The sequence below is a fragment of the Uloborus diversus genome, chromosome 8, assembly GCF_026930045.1.
Source record: "Uloborus diversus isolate 005 chromosome 8, Udiv.v.3.1, whole genome shotgun sequence".
NCBI classification, from domain to species: Eukaryota; Metazoa; Arthropoda; class Arachnida; order Araneae; family Uloboridae; genus Uloborus; species Uloborus diversus.
This window is the reverse complement of record NC_072738.1, coordinates 125,936,585-125,957,526: the sequence shown is the minus strand read 5'-3', so window position 1 is coordinate 125,957,526 and position 20,942 is coordinate 125,936,585. Positions and strand designations below refer to the sequence as shown.

The 20,942-nt window shown below is 31.7% G+C and overlaps 1 protein-coding gene across 1 annotated transcript in view; it reads left to right on the top strand.

Moving 5' to 3' along the window:
- Positions 1–13,580, top strand: part of LOC129227624 (P2X purinoceptor 4-like) — a 30,450-nt gene extending 16,870 nt beyond the window's left edge. Inside the window, 8 exon segments of the mRNA XM_054862215.1 lie at positions 1,196–1,271; positions 1,491–1,590; positions 5,867–5,956; positions 7,867–7,999; positions 9,011–9,141; positions 10,825–10,972; positions 11,073–11,171; positions 13,097–13,580. Coding sequence (XP_054718190.1) covers positions 1,196–1,271; positions 1,491–1,590; positions 5,867–5,956; positions 7,867–7,999; positions 9,011–9,141; positions 10,825–10,972; positions 11,073–11,171; positions 13,097–13,174 — 855 coding nt within the window. The 3' untranslated portion in view covers positions 13,175–13,580.
- The last annotated feature ends 7,362 nt before the right edge of the window (positions 13,581–20,942 follow it).

Sequence of the window (20,942 nt, the reverse complement as noted above, 5' to 3'; positions counted from 1 at the left end):
AAAGCGAAGCAGTGTTGATCTATAAACCATGTTTCAACTAGTTAGGTTTGGTGTCATTGGAATTTTCGGTGTCATTGGAAGAGAGGGGGAAAAAGAATTATAAATGTTTAAAAATAGATTCGTCTCTTGTTGAATTAAAATGGGTACATTTGTGAACATAGAGTTAATAATTGCAGTTTTTTTTTGAAAGTGTGAAAGATCATAGATAAGCCAGTCACAGATAATCAAAAGTTTGCTGTATTAAGTAGATAATTTAAAGTGAACCTTCACAAAACTGAAGGCTAACTAGCCTATTCAAATTTCATGAAAAGAAATCGGCATTCTTCAATGCATTCTTAAATGTGAGCTACAAAATAAAATGCATATTTATAAAGCAGTGGAATCAACAAAGTATGACTTTTGTTTATTTTCTATGATACATATGTTTAACTATAGGTGTGTACTGTCCGTCCATCACGAGAAAAGCCTCCATCGAAATGTCTGCACCTGTCTACTACTATAGTAATGAGGTGCATCTCGTTTTTCCAAGGGAAGCTTTTTGTTGGAAAAACCCGTACGACTGCACAAAGGCAAGAGTACGAGTGGCAAAGTGGCGCCAAAAAGCATTTCTACTAACTCTTGCAGAAAATGAATGAAGTTCGTTTCTATGGCACTAGACGAGCTCAGACTTGACGGCGGGAGCTTTTCTCGTGAAGGACAGACAGTATGTGTGTGGTATGTGATATATCTACTATTCAATTTCTTCAAATAAATCTGATTTTTCAGACTGACTATTATGTTGAAATTTAATGAGTACAGCAATTTGTGTAAGCCCCGTTTTCAAAAATTTAGTCTTTATAGCATAAAGGTTTCTTCTATTAATTTGTAATGCTAAAAATTAATATTTTTTTAAATACAAGATTACCCTTTGAGATGTGTTCGAATGATGCATGTTTCTAAATATTCGTTGGATTTTTATTTCTTCAATGCTTTGGAGCATTTTTTTTTAAATTTAAATTTAGGAATTACTTTTTAAAAATATACTTGCAATGTATTTAATACATGAATCAGCAGATATTATGAAAAGTTTTCTTGTTTTCTGCATAATGAATTAGTTTGAATACGTGATATATATGTTATTTCTTGTTGATAATTTAAATTTAGCATACAATAAGCTTTTATGGATTACTGTTGATTTATGATTATTTTCATTTAGGATCCCAGTGTTTATGGTGCTGAATGTAAAACTGACAGTGATTGCATTGCAGGACATACACTTCCAACTGGAAATGGTACTTAAGTATGACTCAATAATGTTTTTGTAACATAATTATAAAAACCATTGGCGGCAATTGGGCGGCAATAATCATTTATTGACTTTTCACATGCAATTTATGTGTTTCTGTGTTGCTGCCAATTATCTACATTGCCGCACGTATTATTATTTTTTAAAAAATAAATAGTATTAATGGTTTTTACGATAAGGATTTTAATTATGATTATTTTTTCAGGTGCTTTTACAGGTAAATGTACGTTTTCAGACATGCAGAAAGGGAAAAAAGTCTGTGAAATAGTTGGCTGGTGTCCAGTTGAAAGAGACATAAATCCACTGTATGTCTTGTTCAATTTTTTGAACGCAATTTGAGTAGTATTAAGCTTTAAATTGATGAACTAAAAGGCTGTCTTTAAATGATGTCACACTTTTTTAAAATATATTTGCCCCCCCCCCTTCATCAAAAAATATCACTTCACCTTACCCTCTGCTTCCCTCCTCAATGGCCACATTTTTCATAAACATAGTGTTATAAAAAGTGTGATGTCTTACTTCTTGTTACCTCCTCCCTCCCCCTTCAATACATGGCATCATTTGGACGACTCCTAATGGCAATAAATATCACTCTGTGACTTGGGCGCCCATATGCAAAATTGGAAGGGGGGGGGGGGCTCAGATATTTTAACCATGGTTTAGCAGGATATTTTTCCCATGGAAGTAGATTTCAGGTCAGATTAGAGTCATTAAAATTTGACATTTTGAATAATTTATTCATTAATGGCTGGAGAAGAAATGTTTTTGCACTTTTGCAAAGAAAAAATTGCTGAAAGCAAGGAAATTCTATATTTTAAGGGGGGGGGGGAGCCCCCTGCCTCCCTATATGGGCGCCTTTGCTCTGTGACAATCACTCATTGTTAATGATTTGAGGTTCTTCTAGTCTTCGAAAGCCAAAATCATTTTTGAATTTTTTTTCTAAATAAAATGAGACAAGGTCTAAAGCAGTTCTTAAAAATGCTAAGTTACTGTAGTTTTGGACTTTTGAGATGCAGCTTTAATTTTTACGACCTAAAAATATTCAGTATTGTATATCAAGTATTGTTGCACATTTTCATCAAATTTTTAATTTGTTGAACAAAACTCCGAATTTTACTGGATGATCAGTTACGAGTATGATTGCAAGTTTGTCGTTGAAAATTGTGACCAAAAATTGCAGGAGATTACATTTGTGGAGAATTGTAACAAAATTTTAGAGGGAGCTTGAATGCTGTAAAATATACAATATCCGCAAAGAAAGTTATAGTATAAATAGCAAAGCTTATTATAGAACTGAAAAATTTTATTGTCTTTGATTTCATGCTATAGTTTAAAGTTTTCCTTCTTGCGACAGTTTTAGAGCCTTTGTGCACTTAAGGTTCTCACAGCTTTTATATGTGCTTTCTAAAATTAAAAAAAAGGATATTTCGTTGAGAATAATGTTTTAGCTGTGTACTTATCACCTCGTTTTAGTAATTTTTCTGCTGTAGAGATTTGGGTCTTTTGGAATTACTGTTTTGTTGCATTTCAAGGAAAGCTCTAACAACCAGTGGTGATTGTCATCACAGACACACCATTATTCTTCACATGAACGGGACAGATCCCATTTGTCATTTTTATTCATGCCGACATAATTTTATTATTATTTTCGCTATTGATCTATTTTTCTAAAAGTTTCAACTATGCATTATTAATTTCAAAATTTTATAAAAATATAACTTTCTATTAAAATATAAGTAAAGTCAAAAAAGAAAAATAGAGAGAACTCAAATTTCAAGTTTTTGTACAAATTGTGTCGTTTTGGAAAAAAAAAAAATGCAAAAATTTATGGCACGACAAAACTTGCAACAATTGTTATGAGCGTGCACACATAACAACATTACATCTAAGGAAAAGTGATATTAGGCATTGCTAATAGGAATGATTAAATCAAGAACAACAGCAATACTATCCAAATTTACCGAATGATCAGACAAAGTTTGCCATGTAAGGAAATTTTTTGGGTGTCATGGTGATCTCCAATAGAGCCACCCTAATCATGTCTTCCACAGCATAATCATACTGCAACGTTCGATATTGTTCTTTGTTTCCATAGTTGAATGTACTTTACTTTCACACACAAACAGCAATAATTAAGTTGTAATGAATAGCTATTTGTGACATGTAAGGCAATAATGAGGTTTTGAAAGAACAGGAATAATTTTTTTTTATAATTACATTCAAATTGCAAGATTTCCAACAAAAAAAAAAAAAAAAAAAAAATCAATTTCCTATCAATTTAAATGAAAGAAAATTTCTAGAATTGCTTTTCCTGTCATATGTTTTTGTTTTTTTTAGCTCCCCCTGTAGATTCTATATAGATTTGAGATAATGTCATGCTTTAAAAGCTAATAATCTCAAATCTTTATATATAAAAATCTTCTGTGCGGACGTTTGTCACCATAAGGCTTTTAAACAGCTGGACCGATTTTGATCAATTTTTTTGTGTGTAAATTAAGTTGTGGCAAGCATGGTTTCGAAGCGCGATGGATCGAATCGGAAACGTTTTCGTTAATTAATTAATTAATTTAAACATTGGATGGTTATAATCTCCCAAATGATAAATATTTATTTTAACCTATTGTTGAGCGAGAACTGAAATAAATATTTAACTCGTTGCCAAAGGACAATAAGAAAGCCAGCTCTACTTTTCGTAAAGAAATTTCCTACTATGATATGTCAATTTAGAATAAATAAAATGTAGAGAGAGAGATTGAAGCCTTCATTTCTTGAAAGCAACGATTTTAGGCCCCGTGATATATTTTAAAATAAAGTACTGGAAGGTTCACGCAAAACGTGTGTTCTGTCGTCGTAGTTGAACCATGTGACCGGATCGGTGCTTTAGGTTTTCCTAACTAATTAGAAAGTACTGTACCGAGCAACATTTGTTTCTCGGCTGAAATGCATCTGAGTTTTGGCACCAACATCAAGAATACTTTAAGGATTATCTAACTAATCAGTACATTATTAAAGGAAATGATGATGGAATTTAAAGACGAAATTTTTTTTCATCCAGATAAATTACAACAGGGTGGTTCTGTACACAAAAGATCAGTGCAGTGGAAGATCTTTATCTTTGGTGGAAAGAACAAATTAGGCAAAATATGAAGTTTTAAAAGTTTTCGGTCAGAGATGGCTTCGCTCACTGATCGGCTGGATTACAGTAAAATGGTGGCTTGGCGACTTTGGCTACAAACAATAGAGTTGCGTGATCATTTGCTTACATTTTAAAGCTACTGTTAATATAATTGATTGTATTTTTTGTTTGTTTGGCGAAATATTTCAAATGCTGAAGGAACAAACCATCAAGTACGGGAGAAAAAAAAGTTAATAAAACAACTGCTCAGTGGGCATTATATAAATCAAGTTGTAATAAATATACCTATTCTGACACCATAGCAGCTAAAAACATTTTTTTTTTACTTATTTTTTTTCAACAGAACGGTTCAAACACTTGACAGTTTATTGAATTTTTTTAACTTTACAAAGTTTGAACAGAACAACGTCTGTCGAGTCCTCTAGTATTTGTATAAAAATATAAGCCAGCTATCATTAATCATCATAGTTTTTCCTCCATTTGAGGTGCTAAACGGAAATTTAATTTTTATTATTTTGTTGCTTTTTCTTTTGCTTTTTAAAAATGTGTAGTAAATAAGACTAATTTCAAGGAAATTCAAAAAAAAAGAAAATGTTTTGTAATAGTTTCCCTACTCATAGTAAGGAATTCACCAGTAGTGGCCAGTGTTTGGTAGTGGCCACTTCAAGGTTTAAAAAGTACTAATAGTGGCCACAGTGAGGTATATTTTTAAACTGTGGGTCTACAATATTAATTACCTCTCTCAATGAGCTTATTATAGCCTAACTCTTCCTTAATCGTCACATTTTCTAAAAATGTGAATGCCAGAATTTCACTTTGTTCAACTTTATATCCATTTTTTCCCAATCCTCAAATTTGGTCCATTAGTGGCCATTCCAAAATCTGAAATTTCAGTAGTGGCCATCTGACGTTCTTCCATCCGAAGAATTTACATTGCTTACTTTAAATTCAAATAACTGATGAATAAAATGGATTCAATATGATAGTTACATTTTGTACCACTATACTAATCACATTATTATTGCTCATTTCTTTCTTCAAAGTGTATAAATAACCTTGAAGCGGCCACTACTGGTGTGTTTACCTTATTTATTTAATTTTTTTTTTTTTTTTTAATTCTTTCTGCTTTGATTGCTCACTTTCTTAGACAAGTGATTCAACTTACTTATGATTTGAAGTAACTGGTTTGGAATTAAATTTTGATCCTGAATTTGAAGCAATCCTTTTATTCACTGCAAATCAAAATTTTCTGATGAAAAAAAATAATTAAAGCTTTCTGGAAATTGGATATGTTTCTATCCTTTTTAGACTTTTCTTCTTTCAAAGTAGCAATTTTTCCAAAAGAAATGTTCTAATCCAAAAATTTAAAATTTTGAAAACATATTTATTTATGCATTTTTTATGTTTGTATTTTTTCTTTGAATCTGTTTTTTAAACTTCTTTAGGCTTAACTCCAAAGCACTTTTGTCAAACACAAAGACTTTCACTGTGTTACTCAAGAACTTTGTAGATTTCCCTAAATTTAAAATCAAAAGGTAAGATCAGACTGCATTCAATCGTTATTTTTAATACATATTTTTAACTTTTTAAAATAGTTTTGTATGAATGTTTTATACATATTGAATTGAAACTACACAGATCTTTATTGAAGTTGAAAATACCTTCATGCTTGAAAAGTAAAATTAAAACTGGAAACTTATAATTGCACAAAATTAGTTTATCATGTAGCACCACCCAATTCCAAACCTGGGCACCAATTCAAATGTGCACTAGGAATTTAATTTAACTGAGACCATCCAATCCAAATAGATGCTCAAGAAATCTTTAACATGCTGCATAATTATGCAAAATTTTTTCTGATGACTTTCTGCTCCTGAAAACTCCGCCGATTTGAGCCGGGTTTGAACCGGTGACCAGGGCTGAAAGAGATCAATACCTGACCAGTATGCCATCTTGCCGGCATAGTACTCACTCATATTTAACTTATGTAATTGAAATAGTTACAAAAGAAACTTTTTATGCTAGTTGCTTCTAATAACCTGTTTGGTGTGAAGGAGGCTTTTGTGTTAGAGTCATCCCTGCATCCAGGGATAAATGCCTGCAGTACAGCAAATCTTTCTGCATGGGACATTTGATGTTGCACTTGTGCATCCTGCTCTTGTAGTAAAATGTTCGCAAGGTGGTAACACAACCTGGAAAAACCTGGAAATCAGGGAATTTTCAGGGAAATTTTAATTTTTGCAAAAAATCAGGGAATTATATCAAGGTATTTTAAAAAATTCTCAAAATATCAGGGAAAAGTATAATTTTTAACTGCTAAACCTCTGAAGTTTTCCTTCCTGATATTTCTTTTCATTTTGACACGAAAGTTTTTTTTTTCCAAGCCAAACTTTATACACATTTTAAAATTATTTTTAACTGCTGCAAACCAGCAAAGCCTTGAGATAGAACCCAACAAAAAATGATAAAAATTTGTAAAACTACCTCAAATCAGATATGATTCTTTTCATTATTTCTTAATTTGCTCAAAAGTTCTGAGGATCATGTCTGTAATTATTGATACTATTTTAATATTTTATTTCATACAGCTGATGATCTCAATATTTTTGCATCTGTGTTTGGAATTGTATTTTTTTTAAATTTTTGATTATTTTAAAGCTTGTTAGAAGGCTTGTAAATAAAATTTGTTTACTTTCTTTAAAACCTCAATTTGGAAAGGTTTAATTGAAATTTTCTAATCGTTTTGAGTGCAAGTTTTCAAATATCACAAGTTAAATGTTGAACCAGACAAAATTTAATTTGAAAAGTTTATTCTTCAAGTACTTTGAATGTTTCATCTTACTGTTTTCTTTCTTGTTTTCTGATAAAAAAATCTACTGTTTACCTCATACTTTTCAATCTAAAATCTACTGCTTGCCACAATTGTAAAATCCAAGAAATTTTTGGAGCTAAATCAGGAAATTATCAGGGTACTTTTTTTCCATGATTAATGTTGTTACCACCATGGTTTGCCCTTTTTTTTTTTTTTTTTTTTTTTTTTTTTTTTTTTTTTTTTTTTTTTTTTTTTTTTTTTTTTTTTTTTTAAGTTAGTAACTATTGAGAGGGAATGTGCCCAAATACCAACCAAACTGATTAGAAATGTTTTGTATTTCATTGGTCAGCATTGTCAGCTGTTCCTGAACCATAATGGCTAGTAATTTGAACACTTACGTTAAATGGCTGGTTTCTGCATTGATTCCCTTAATTTTTATGTTTGAAAATCATCTGTGCTATAATAATTGTTTGTGTTATTGTTATTCAAAGTGGGTATACACTTTTTGGTGACACTCAGTATATTCATTAAACTATTCTTAGTATGTTTTCAATTGAAACAGTTTTTTCACCCTTTGACTGGTTCCTTTGCTAAAAATTTGTATATTAATGAGATGATTTTTTTTAATTTCAGACGAAACATTCCCAATTTCAAGGACCCTAACTATTTAAAGCGTTGTAATTATCATCCAACCAGTGATCCCCTTTGTCCAATTTTTGTGCTAAAAGACATCGTTCCAGGTGATTATGAAAAACTGGCTTTAAAAGTATGTTGTTCATTTTTGAAACTATTATTCCTTTTTAAAATTTAATACATTAACAGAGATTTTAGTTACAGGGACCAAGAAGTTCACCAACACGTATGAGCAATGCCAAATTCTGGTTTATTCTGAATGTTGTTGTAATAAAAAGTTACAAATATTGGAAATTGTTACTAACAGTTTGTATGCATTTAGTGCTTTTTTGTCACCAATTATTGTTCAACATCAACTTAGAAAAGCATTCTCTTGATTGAAGAAAGCTTCTTTGTTTAAAATTTGTGTTAACATTTCCATTTTATTGTGGAAAACTGTTGAGATAAATATATTGGTTACATAGAATGAGGAATATATGCAGATGACTGAGCTGGAGATGGAAAACCTCGTATGAAAGCCAAGAGGGCCAAACAAACTGGTAGCTAATGTAAAATTAGTACAGACCAGACGAGTGACTGAAGCAATGGTTCGGTTCAACTCGAAAATATATGGCAAGGCATGGTACATTCAATAAATTACTGCCCATTAGCCAGGGCTAAAGAAGAAATACATGAATTACACCGCCAGCTCAGTCATTTCCAGCCGAACTGCAGCACGAAACTGCAGTCCTCGGCTGAAAATGACTGAGCTAGCGGTGTAATTCATGTATTTCTGCTTTAACCCTGGCTAATGGGCGGTAATTTACTGAATATGCAGATATTAACAATTATTCATTAGATTTGCCTAAATGCCTATAGTCTGTATTGAATATGGGATGAAATGCGTTTAAAAACACAATTTTACTCATATTTCAAATTCTAAAACGTATCAACTTATCTAAAAAGAAAAAAAACTCTTTCACGAACTTCTAGCAGCAATCACCACTTAAATTCTATATTTTATTTTATTGTCATCAGTTTTGCTATTGACAATCTTCTAAGTTGTATGTAACCTGGTATTTATACATTGTTTTGTGGTTGAACGAATTCAAATTTTTGGCTTGAAGCTTATGTAATGATATTTAATGTTGCTAAACTTTTTTAGGGAGCAGCAGTTGCTATAATTATTAAATGGGATTGCAACTTTGATTTCGCTGCTTCCAAATGCTTCCCTACTTATGAATTTCGAAGATTAGATGAAGATGATTCTCCTATCGCTCCAGGCCTGAATTTTAGGTTTGTTTTCAGATTGTTTTAAATTCTTTATTTATTTTTCACCTTCACTTTGAAAGGCATTTTCTGAAAAACAAAAATTAAAGAGTGCAGTCGTGCATGTTTATAGCAATATATGACAAATTTATGGCTACAATGTAATGGCTTCAATTCCCCTTCAGCCTAGACGTTTTGCAGTGTATATTTTAACTTTTTATAATGACATTCTTATGTTGTCCTTTCCGCTTAGCTACAAATGGACACATTTTTTTTTTTTCAATTTTTAAATTTATTATCTTTCTTAGCACCTAGCTTTGTTTTGCACCTAAAAATATATCCTTAATTCATCTTTATGTTTTACATTTCATGTACATGCTTTGTATTTCTGTTCATTAGTAAATATGTTTATTCATCAATTGATAATATTACTTAAATATCCTGATTAGAATGGGGTCATTTCCAAAATTTTAAATGTATCTTTTTCTGAAAGAGCATGCTTAAAAACATAGGATCTGACCATTTTTAAAATAATTTATTTAAGTTTAATATTAAAAAAAAAAAAACTTAAATAGGTGCGCTTTCATTGTTTACACTTCTGTCGTGTGACATAACAAATGATGAAATGCCAATTAATGTTGCCATTCACAGAACAAAATATTTAATTCCTATCTTTACTCACGTGTATTGGCAACGATATGATTGGTAGCAAGTGTAGAGCGTAATTTTAATTCACTGCTTTATTACCATAACGTTGAAACGTAGTAGAAAGATGCGCCAAATTGCATCATTTTTGACATCATAAAGACCACGCCTTGTTTGAAAATCGGACATTTTAAAAAAATATTTAAAAAAAAAAACTGTATGGAAAATAAAAGTATTTTCTGGGTCCAAGTGTAATTTTTTTTGCTCGTTCTATCCATTTCAATGACTAAAAGTAGTACTTTTGATTGAAGGAAACTAGCCCATTATACACATACTCTGTGGTGTCTGCTAAGTTATTGAAAGAAAATAAGTAACAATATTTAAAATTTGGAATTAATATAGAAAAGTAAAGTTAGTCTTCAAAAGATGTGTTTTGATTTGGGATGTTAGATGCCATCTTGAAAAAAAAAATTCAGTAGCAGGCAAGACACATTTCAGTAACTTTTTCTCACCTCTTGAGATTCCCAATGAGTTTTTGGTCGATGAAAGTCAACATGCTCCAATTTCAGTCTTTCAGATAACATATACACACTACTTTATATTAATTGAAATGTCATTTAATTGAACAATCACTTTTAGTGACATTTGCTATTAAGTTATACTGAATTTTATTTTAACATTTTGTAGAACTAACTAAAACCTTTAAAATGTCATGTACAATAAGTGTAATTGATGTGTAAAATATTTTATGTTCTATTAAAAAGTACTTAGAAGTATTCTGCTGTGGAAATGTAAAGGGCAGTATCTGCAGAAATGGGTTTTTGAGATATTTGAAGAAACAGATTTTGGATTCCATACTAACAATAGGGAAATGTTGGAATTTGGCTTTTTTTTTTTCTTGCTTTATGTTCAGCAGAAACCAAGACATCGAAATGCAATTGATTCCAAATTTTAAAAGCAATGAAAATGAAAAATTAACAGATACTACCCTATAACCTCCCATGGTAGCATTTACTTATAACACAGTTGTGATTATGTGTAAAAGTAATTTAAATATTGTTTCAGATATGCTCATTACTATACAGATTCTCAGAGAACACTGTATAAGGCATATGGTATTAAGTTTATCATCATGGCTCAAGGAAGAGGAGGAAAATTCAATGTGGTGCCATTGTTTTTAAACATTGGTTCTGGCCTTGGGCTTTTAGCTGTGGTAAGTTTCACAAGTAGTAAACAAAATTGTTTTAGTTTAGTAGTAAGTAACTATGCATTTTATTTATGATTTTGTTTTTCAAAACCAATTTTTTTAATAGGCCACCATATTATGTGACATTATTGTGCTGTACATCGTGAAAAAGAGAGATGTTTACAAGTCAATGAAGTATCAAGAAGTAGTTGAAGACCCTGCAAATGTATGCTCTTCAGACTAAGGTTTTTCATTTTAAAATAAATTTATTCAAGTTATGATCTTGCCTTTTTTTTTTTTTTTTTTGACGTTGTGCTTTAAGATTTTTTTATCAGTACTTCATAAGTAAGTTTTTAACACACATATTGCATTTTAAATGAAAAGAAAGTAATGAAAATATTTTCTTAAGTTTAGTATGTTATTTATCAAATTATAAATCAGTCCCTTTGTGTTGATTGTAGATTGGAGGGGAAAAAATATATTGAGGCACAAATTTTCTATGAAAAAAAAAGGAAAGAATTTTTTTTTCAGTGAGTATAATTTTTCATGTTTTTAAAAATGGGGGGTTTCATTGTAACCCATAAAACATGCTACATATACTTAAAAAATTGAATATATGTAGGGTAACGGCACCAATAATAAACAAGGGTCCAGTAACAGACAGTCATAAGTTTGTATTTTAAAAAAAACAGGAATTTTAGGCGGGTAAAACGGATGTTGCTGTGGCCCATGAATACAGTGCAACCATCTAGTATTATCAGAGTGAATTTTATGAGCAAATTGGTATTTACAAAGCAGTGGCGGAAGGTTATAAACAGAAACTGCAAGATCAGCCGGTGTTTAAAAAGTCTAATACATTAAAAGGCTCAGAAAATTGAGTCAACCTGAGAGAGATATCTTAAGCATGTCTGTTACAGGTGCCGTTACCCTATTTGCACTAGAAAAACAAAATTTCTCTATCAAAATTAAGTTTAAATGAATTTTTCAATGTGCAGTTAACCCTCGTTTATCGCGGTTAATTTGTTCTAGATTTTCTAGATTTTACCGCAATAACTGAATTTCCGCAAAGTAGGATTTTGTATTTATAAAACCAATATTTTCCTAATTAGAGCGCATGAAACTTACATTACGACAACTTAAATAGGTTTCTAACATAGTTAGAGCCCCCTAGACATGAAACAGCATCCTTTGCTACCATTACATTTGTATTACTTAATATATTGCACAAACTTAGATGAAATATATATCACATGGTTAATCATTGAGAAATAAACTACACACTCACATGAAGTTCTTACAATCTATTTACTAATCTATGAAAATAGCTCAACTTGTTCGATGATGAATTAATTGCCAGTTAGTGACCGTATGTTAGTGACCGTTCTGCCTCTCTACATTTATTCTCATTAAAGGTATTAAGTATACACGGTATACAACTTACAAAGCTAGTACATTGTTAAACACCATTTATAGATCCATTTACATCCCCTAATAATAATACAGTGATTTATACTTTCCAGTTAGTGTTTAACAGTTAAAATGAGACAGCGATTCCCTTCACTTTCTTCCGTGATTTTATACCTCCACTCCCTCAACTAGTACAACTACACGCCTCAGAAGAGCTCAGATTTACTTAAAAAGACATGCATTGTTATTCTTTTGTAGGAAAAGGTTTACACGAGCGCATGCAAAAGGCTAGTTACTGAATTTGAAAAAAAAAAAAAAACTGAAAAAACCGCGAAGTAGTGAAGCCACGAAAGTTGAAGCGCGAAGTAGCGATGGATGACTGTACGGATTAAGCACAAAAGAATGACAGAATTTTCTGAATTTATATTTTGTAAACTGTTGCATATTTTAACTTTATTATAAACATCGAAGTAGCGATGGATGACTGTACGGATTAAGCACAAAAGAATGACAGAATTTTCTGAATTTATATTTTGTAAACTGTTGCATATTTTAACTTTATTATAAACCAACAAAGGTTATTTATGTCTTGATTGGTGTGCTTTTATTCTATTTTATTCATTTACAAGCTGCTTTTTTTTAATTTAAAAACGTAATGCTCTGTAGCATTTTATCTCACTAAATTAATATAAATATGTTATTAGGAAATACGATGCTTTTCTAATATTCTTTTCTGTGTTTCAGAATAATGTGAGCTGTGAGAAGAAAGGTAGTGAATCATTTTTGCATGATCCTAGAGATATATTTTTAAAGCCAAACTGATAAGTGTTCGTGGACAACATATGAAAGCAGCTCTGAAAATTATCTTTTGATAGGCAGTCAACAACTTTTGTACACATTTTACTGTTTGTTTTTTATTTAACTAAAAAATCCTTTAAAGTTGGCAACAGTTTCAAATCTTCAGCCTTATTCTTAATAAATTTGTATCATTTTGTAATGGGGTTGTTTCCTTCAGTCAAAAGTAGTACTTTTTGTCACTGAAATTGATAGAATAAGCAAAAAGAATAACATGGACTCAGAAAATTCTTTCATTTTCCCAACAGTTACTTTTTAATTATTTTTTTTAAATTTCCAATTTTTCAAACAAGGCGTGGTCTTGATGACGTCACAAATGGTGCACTATGATGCATCTATCAACCGCATTTCCACGTTATGATAATCAATAAGCGAATTATAATCAGGGTTCGTACGGGTCATGGAAATCCTGGAAAGTCATGGGAAAAAAATAAGCCAATTTCAGACCTGGAAAAGTCATGGAAAATTGAAATTTTCATTGAAAGTCATGGAGATTAATTTCAAGTCATGGAAAAATGTCCTGAACAAAGAGAAAGTAACAGTAACTGAGGGAGCATTAGAAATCTTGAGTGATTTAACAGTATAGCTCATAAAAGCTATTAAAAGTGGAAAATTGAACGATCCCAAAATCAAATCTGAATTTTGAAATCTCATTGCATCCACTTCTATAGCAGCCGCTTGCCTTTTTATGCAATGTGATTTTACTGCTTGGACATCACTTATTTTTAATTTGCTGTTATTTTCAGCATTTCTTATGTTTCATATTCTGTAGTAGCAAAATTTACGTTCTTAGTTTTGCCCCGCCCATTCAAAAAAAATGCAATTCAATTGCATCCGAGTTCGATTCCATCACTCATAGGAACTTTATTATTAAATTTATCAGAGTTTATCTTAATTTGTTGAAGGTTTGAGAAAATAAAGATATTTAGTCAGGCGATAGAATACAGAAAAAGAGGAATTATAATTCTCTAAAACAGTAGTGTCCGACATACCGGCTGCAAAACTAATCCATGCCACCCACTGCTACGTTCAATGTCATTAATCAAACATGTTCTGGAATTTCTGAACCTAATAATTTATATGCATTTGAAAATGTGCAAAGAAGTAAACAAAACAAGTATACTTTTGAAACAAAAGATTGATTCATAGCTGAATGGTTTTTTCAATAAAGATGTGGTTTATAAACATAAAAAACAAAACTATGTGGTTTTACTTTAAAGAACCAAAATACTGTCATGTGGATGATTAAATGCACTGTTGACACTAAAAGGCAACTTTAGAAGCAAATTTATTAAAACTTAGTGATGACTCATTCAACCTTTGCCCCATTCAATATCATTCTGCCTGTTTATAAAAAAAAAATATCAGACATTTAAGCATCACCATATTTGTTCCACTGCATTTTAACTTTACTTAAATTTATGATGAAGACAAATAAGAATAGTTTAGTTTTTTAAGTGTACACTTACTTTTTTTTCATTATGAGTAAGTGCTTCAATGAGACTGTGGCATTCCATGTAAACGTTTTGATAATGCTCATTTCCAAAAATTAGCAAGTTTGAGATTAAATAGTGCTATTCTCTTTGTGTAATGAGGTCATGAAAATTTTCATTGAAGTCATGAAAAAGTCTTGGAAAAGTCATGGAATTTTTTCATCCAAATAGAGTACGAACCCTGTATAATTGTGCTCTATGCTTGCTATCAACCATATCGTTGCCAATACACGTGAGTAAAGATGTGAATTAAATAATTTGGACTGTGAATGGCAACACTGAATGGCATTTCATCATTTGTGATGTGATTGGCAGAAGCGTTAAACGATGAAAGAGCACCGATTTAAGTAATTTTTTAAAAATATTAAACTTAAAGAAATTATTTAAAAAATGGTCTGATCCTATGTTTTTAAGCATGCTCTTTCAGAAAAAAATAATTTTAAAATTTTGGAAATGACCCCATTGAAGCAAAAAATTTCATTATCAGAACATTATTTTGAATTTCTCTGAAATGGGGAGGGGAGAAAAACGAGGCATTTACATCATAAATACTTAGAAATATCATGGTTGCTGTTGAAATTTCCAGGCCATGTTATTGAAGATATTTAACTTTTTGCAACATATTGTTATCTTCTTTTAAGAGAAAATGTATCAGTGAAATTGTTGACTTCTTTTTTTTTTCTTTTGTTATTGAATTTGTTTTCATTTTTAAGCAGTTACATGAATTTAGTAAATAAAAAAGCTGTTTTAGTTTACTTTATAATCACTCAGAGATAATGGTTTTTGTATTGAATTGCTCTGCAATTGTAGCATTCCCTTCATGTTAACCCTTCGGACGGAACATCTTATTTTTTACTATTGTGAGGAACATCCGTCTCTCAGACGGTCACCTTGGTTTTTCTCATTTTCGATGACTGATTGTTAAGCGGTATTGTTTACGGTGAATGAAAACAAATCAACAACGATAAAGAAACTTTTTATTTACAATACTGAAAAACTTTTGTATAGAAAACAGTATAAAATTATCCTATTTTTGGTTGGAAAAAAAAACAAACTATATCAGTCTTTTACAAATATTAGTCAAACTGACTATTAACAAGTTATACCCCAAGCTATAATAATAATAATAAAAAAACTATTATAATATCCTACCTCAAAATAAAATAACAATAAAAAGCGGTACTGTATAGAAGTTCGTCAATCCTTGCCCTTATTCTTTCCATACCAAACCGGTTTCGGGTTTTGCACCTGTTAAACCTCTGATGATGGGCAAAGCCCGAAACCGGTTTGGTATGGAAAGAATGAGGGCAAGGTTTGACGGACTTCTCTACAGTATTTCATCAACCTTGCGGTACGTACAAAGATGATTTTTATTACTTTATTACTATATTTAGACTATTTCAACATCACAGTATGTTATTTAGAAACTATGTATAGGTAACTTATATTCCGAAAAATTACTCTTTCACAGCACATGTATCACATATTTTTTTGAATGCTCCATACACGTAGGAGTATTACACTTGATGCACTTGTATGCAGTCATTCGGTTCTTCTGGTAAGGGCAAAATCTGCAATTCTTTCTCTTTTCAAGCCGATCTGTGGCAGGAAGCGACAAAGGCTTTTTTTTATCTTTTATCCCTGCGGCTTCAGTGATTATACTCCTTAGGTCTTGAGATAAATTTGAAATCATCAACCTTTTTCTTATAAATTTATTTGCCAATCCCAGAGCTATTTCATTTATACAGGCACTCCTCGAGATTTTTTTAGTATCGTCGAACAAACAGTGCAATGTGTGCACATTGCATGCTGCCACTGCCACTAATGGTAAAATACAGCCAGTGGCCACCGTCTTGTTCGGCGATTTGCGGAATATATGCTACATTTTTGATCTAAAGTATCAACTCCACCTTTTGTATAGTTGTAAAATGAGATCAATTCTGGTTTGTTTGTTTGTATGTCCGTATGTTCAGAGTGATGCATCGTTGAGAGAAGAACAACTGCTTTTGACGGTTTCGGAACGTACGAAAGAAGCATCATATCTTTCGTGTATCCATATAATGAAGAGTTTACCTTTCTAGTCTTTTTGGGAAGAAATTCCGGAGGGATTTGGGGCTTGTTTTTTTTTTAGCGTTCCAACCATCGTTATTTTATTTTTTAGTAGCTCAGAGGCTAACTCAATTGATGAGAACCAATTATCGCAAGTGATATTTCGGTTAGTGCCCGAAATGCACTTAGTCAAACGAATTACTGACTGGGTTGGAATCTTCAGGTTTTTTTTTTTCCTGTTCACTCAGAGTAAATCCGTTTGCTCCCTTTACCGGTGTATATATAACAATTATAAAGATATGCCGTATGAGCATCTGTTAGAGTCATTATTTTTATGCCATACTTGGCAGGCTTTAGGGGCATGAACATACGGAACCCACAGCGACCTTTGAAAGGCACAAGAGTCTCGTCCACTGTTGCGTGGGCCCCAAGAGCATAGTTCTTTTGGCAATTATTAACAAATATGTCTAACAACTCCGAAATTGCAGCAGCTTTTTCAACTTTTTCCCTTTCTTTCCTTGTACTTGAATTGTCGAATCTAAGAGCCCGAAAGAGAATGTTGCATCTTTTTTCAGTCAAAAATGCTCGAAAAATTGGTCGCCCCGTAATTGAAGTTGAAAAAAGAGATTGTAATGATTCCCGGGATGACTTGAAAATGCAGCAAAGCAATATGACCCCGAGTAATGCGTTTATTTCGTCCACATATCTGTGTTTTTGTATGCCACTGAATCTTGGTGTTTTATCGTGGTACGCATTTCGGTAAGTTTTGAGTTTGTGTGCGTCACTATCAGTTGTAAAATGTCGTTCGTAAAAAAAAGATCCCATAGTTGTTTTGGGGTTGGCTTACCTCCTAGCAATCGAGCAGGACCATCAGGCTTCGAGAGACGAACTTTTATGATATTTCTTTGAATTGGATGATTTGAAGCAACTACAGGTCTTTTTTTCCAAACAATGCATTTTTTTTTTCCATAGTACTCTCCACTTCCTTCTTCTTCATGCGAAACTAGCAGTCCGTCGCTTTTATCTTCATCAATTTCGGAGGACGTCTCATGATCGGATTCCTGCAAGTCATCATTTTTAGGGACGTAAGAATCATCAGAATCAATGTCGGAGTCGGATTCTTGTTCAAGAGCAAGTTGAACAATTCGTTTGGTTCGTGTGGATATGTTTGTTGGAACAGCCATAGTGGATCTTGGAACAATATAAAACAAATTATTTATCATCACAATTACAAAATACAATAATTAAATTAATTTTATTAAACGAGTACAAGTCAAAAGCATTGCTTTCGGAACACCCGTCTGACAAGCGGATGCTAAAAACGTACGTTAAAAGGAACACCCGCCTAACAGACGGATATTCCAACCACCAGTTATAAGGAACATCCGCCTGGAGAACGGGGTAGGTATAAATAAAAACGCTCTTACCTGCTTTGAGTGCAAAGGACGACTAAATTTTCATGCTGAACGTTGAGGGGAAATGATGAAAGAAGCAACCTTGAAACCACCTCTTCCAACTCACACCACAGCGGTACCTATCGGAAAATTTATAGACAATATCCGTCCAAGAGACGGATGTTCCGTCCGAAGGGTTGAAAAGCACAACAGATAGTAAGTTTTTGTTTGAATTTGTTTAGCATTTAAATTGTGTATTGTTACTATACATAAAAAAAAATGGATTTTGAGACCTTTAATAAAAATCATGTTTTTTGCAATCACAAACTGTGATAGGACTCGACACGTTGGGTTTCCTGCTTCTACTAATGGCTTTTATTGCAACCATTTTTTGAATTCAAGACGTCAAATTTCAAATGAATGCCATGGGCTGGATGTTAGATGTTATGTGTGTATACCGATTTTGCGTAAAAAAGATTGTGTCAACTCAAGGTGGTGGTTTGTAAATTCAGTAGACACCACCTAATGTGATAACATTTGGGCGAAAGTGATTTGATATCAATTATTGGCTGATTATAATAAAAAAGAAAAGTTTAACGTACATATGCACAACCAAACAAGGCTCAGCTGATAAACAACTGTGTTACACAAATATTAAATGTAATCACATGAAGCGGCGTCCACTGTAATTTGATTCTAAGGCACAGAACGCCACATTATAAGTATAGAAAAATAAAATCAAAAGACAAATCAACTGCTGTCAAGTGAAAACAGTAAGCAATCGTGATTGCTCAACAGAACCCTCCATTTTATAATCTATACATAGCACAGGGATGATTATACCCCCCAAAAGCAGGGGAGCACCTCTCTAAATGCCACAAACTCTCCCCCTCCAAAAAAGAGAAAAATATCCCTCAAAGCAACCCCTTCCATTATTTTTATGGTTTATCCAGTGGCCACCTCTTACATGAACCCCCTTTGTTCTACACAGTTTTGATCCTGTAAAGTGGCTGATTCAATAAAGTGGCATTGAAGATTTGATTCAATAATGCATTTGATTGAATTTACTTCGGATTCAATTAACAAGCGTCCACTGTATTTTTAAACATCAAAATTTTTTCTAATCAACACATTCATTTATTTTGACATAGCGACACATTAATAATAGTCAATTAAAGTAAGAAAAAGTGTTGTTTGCGTGTTACGGATATGTCATATAAGCAGCGGCAGCAGTTGGGAATACGGGGCATGCCGTCTCCAAAAAATGTTTTTTTGTTGCAAAAATATTGCAAATACTGTGTAACTGGTTTCACACCATCTTTTCTTTTTTGAGTTCCCCAAAATATTTTTTCCAACTACAGCATTGCTTTTTAAAATTAACCGAACATACTTGAAAATTATGGAAAAATCAGTAAATGAACACAAAATATAAATTAAATAATATCTTTATTCACAAATGTACATAAAAAGTTTTAAAATATTCAATTTTAAACATGTTTGTGTTATTTCTCATAACCAAAAGGAGATACAATATAAAAATTCTATAAATGTAAAAAATACTTACATGGGTGATTTTACGAGTATATTAACTTTTGCCTATGGTAAGTTGAAACATTCATCTCATACATTAACCCTTTGGGTTTTAACTCTTATATGAAAACCATGCAATGGTCGAAAAAATATCTAAATGTAGTAACTAATATGTGATCCAAGTCGTCTGAATTAATGAAAGTTTAACCTACAAATTCAGCCAAGGTGCATAAACAAACTACTGTACACAGTAAAATTTTGAACTCAAGACAATGAAATATAAAACTGCATAAGAGAAAAATATAAAAAAACGAAATACAGCCAACAAAAATACATTATTGCTTTAAATGGCCTTTCATTTATACAGCATGTACACATAAATGATTGTTCAGATTAAGCAAAGACAGGTTTAATTGGGTTTGGATTAATGAGGGTTTACTGTCCTAAATTGAATGCTTCACAAACTCAGGAAAAGATTAATTTTTTTTCAAGTAATTAAAAGTGAAAAGTTAGACAAAAGACTTTATGTTAAGTAATGTTGATTCAAATTTTAATAGTATGTTTTAAAAAAATGGCAACAATTGTGAAGAAATATTTTGAATTTTGATTATTCTCAAGAATTTTTGGTGTTGTACGTTAGCAAAACATTTTTGTACGTTTTAATAGTAACTAGGTGAACACATTTAAGGGGATCAAATTTTGTAAATAAACACATAATATTTTTAATTTTAAATGAAAAAGTTGCTGATTTAAATTGCGACTTCTGTTTCAAGGAGCAGCAAGGACGGGTCAGAAATTACAATAACTTTATTTTTAACATAATTTTGCTTTGTTTCAAGACTTTTTTAATGTAATATTTTTTATAAATAAGATCATTCCCTAACATTTCAGAACATATTTTGCTTATTTTATTTGTCTGTTGTACAGAAGAAGAAATAAATTGGGCACGATGGCACATTTATTATGTTGCTACACATAATCTCGCCTTCAGGAATGTTTCCTTAATTTTATGCTTTTGGCCTCACAAATACTACATTTTATTACACTGGTATTTTCCCCCATTGACTTTCTTTCATTTATGTAGCATATCTTGAGTCAAGAAACTGAAATAAGTAGTAAACTGAAACTTTGGTTCAGACTACATAAAAAAATGTTTTATTGCAGTTGGTATCCAAATTTCTATTTATTAGAAGTTAAAACAAAAAATATGTAAGTGTATACTGAAAATATTTGAAAATAAAAACTAATTAGAAAATTAGAAAACAATTT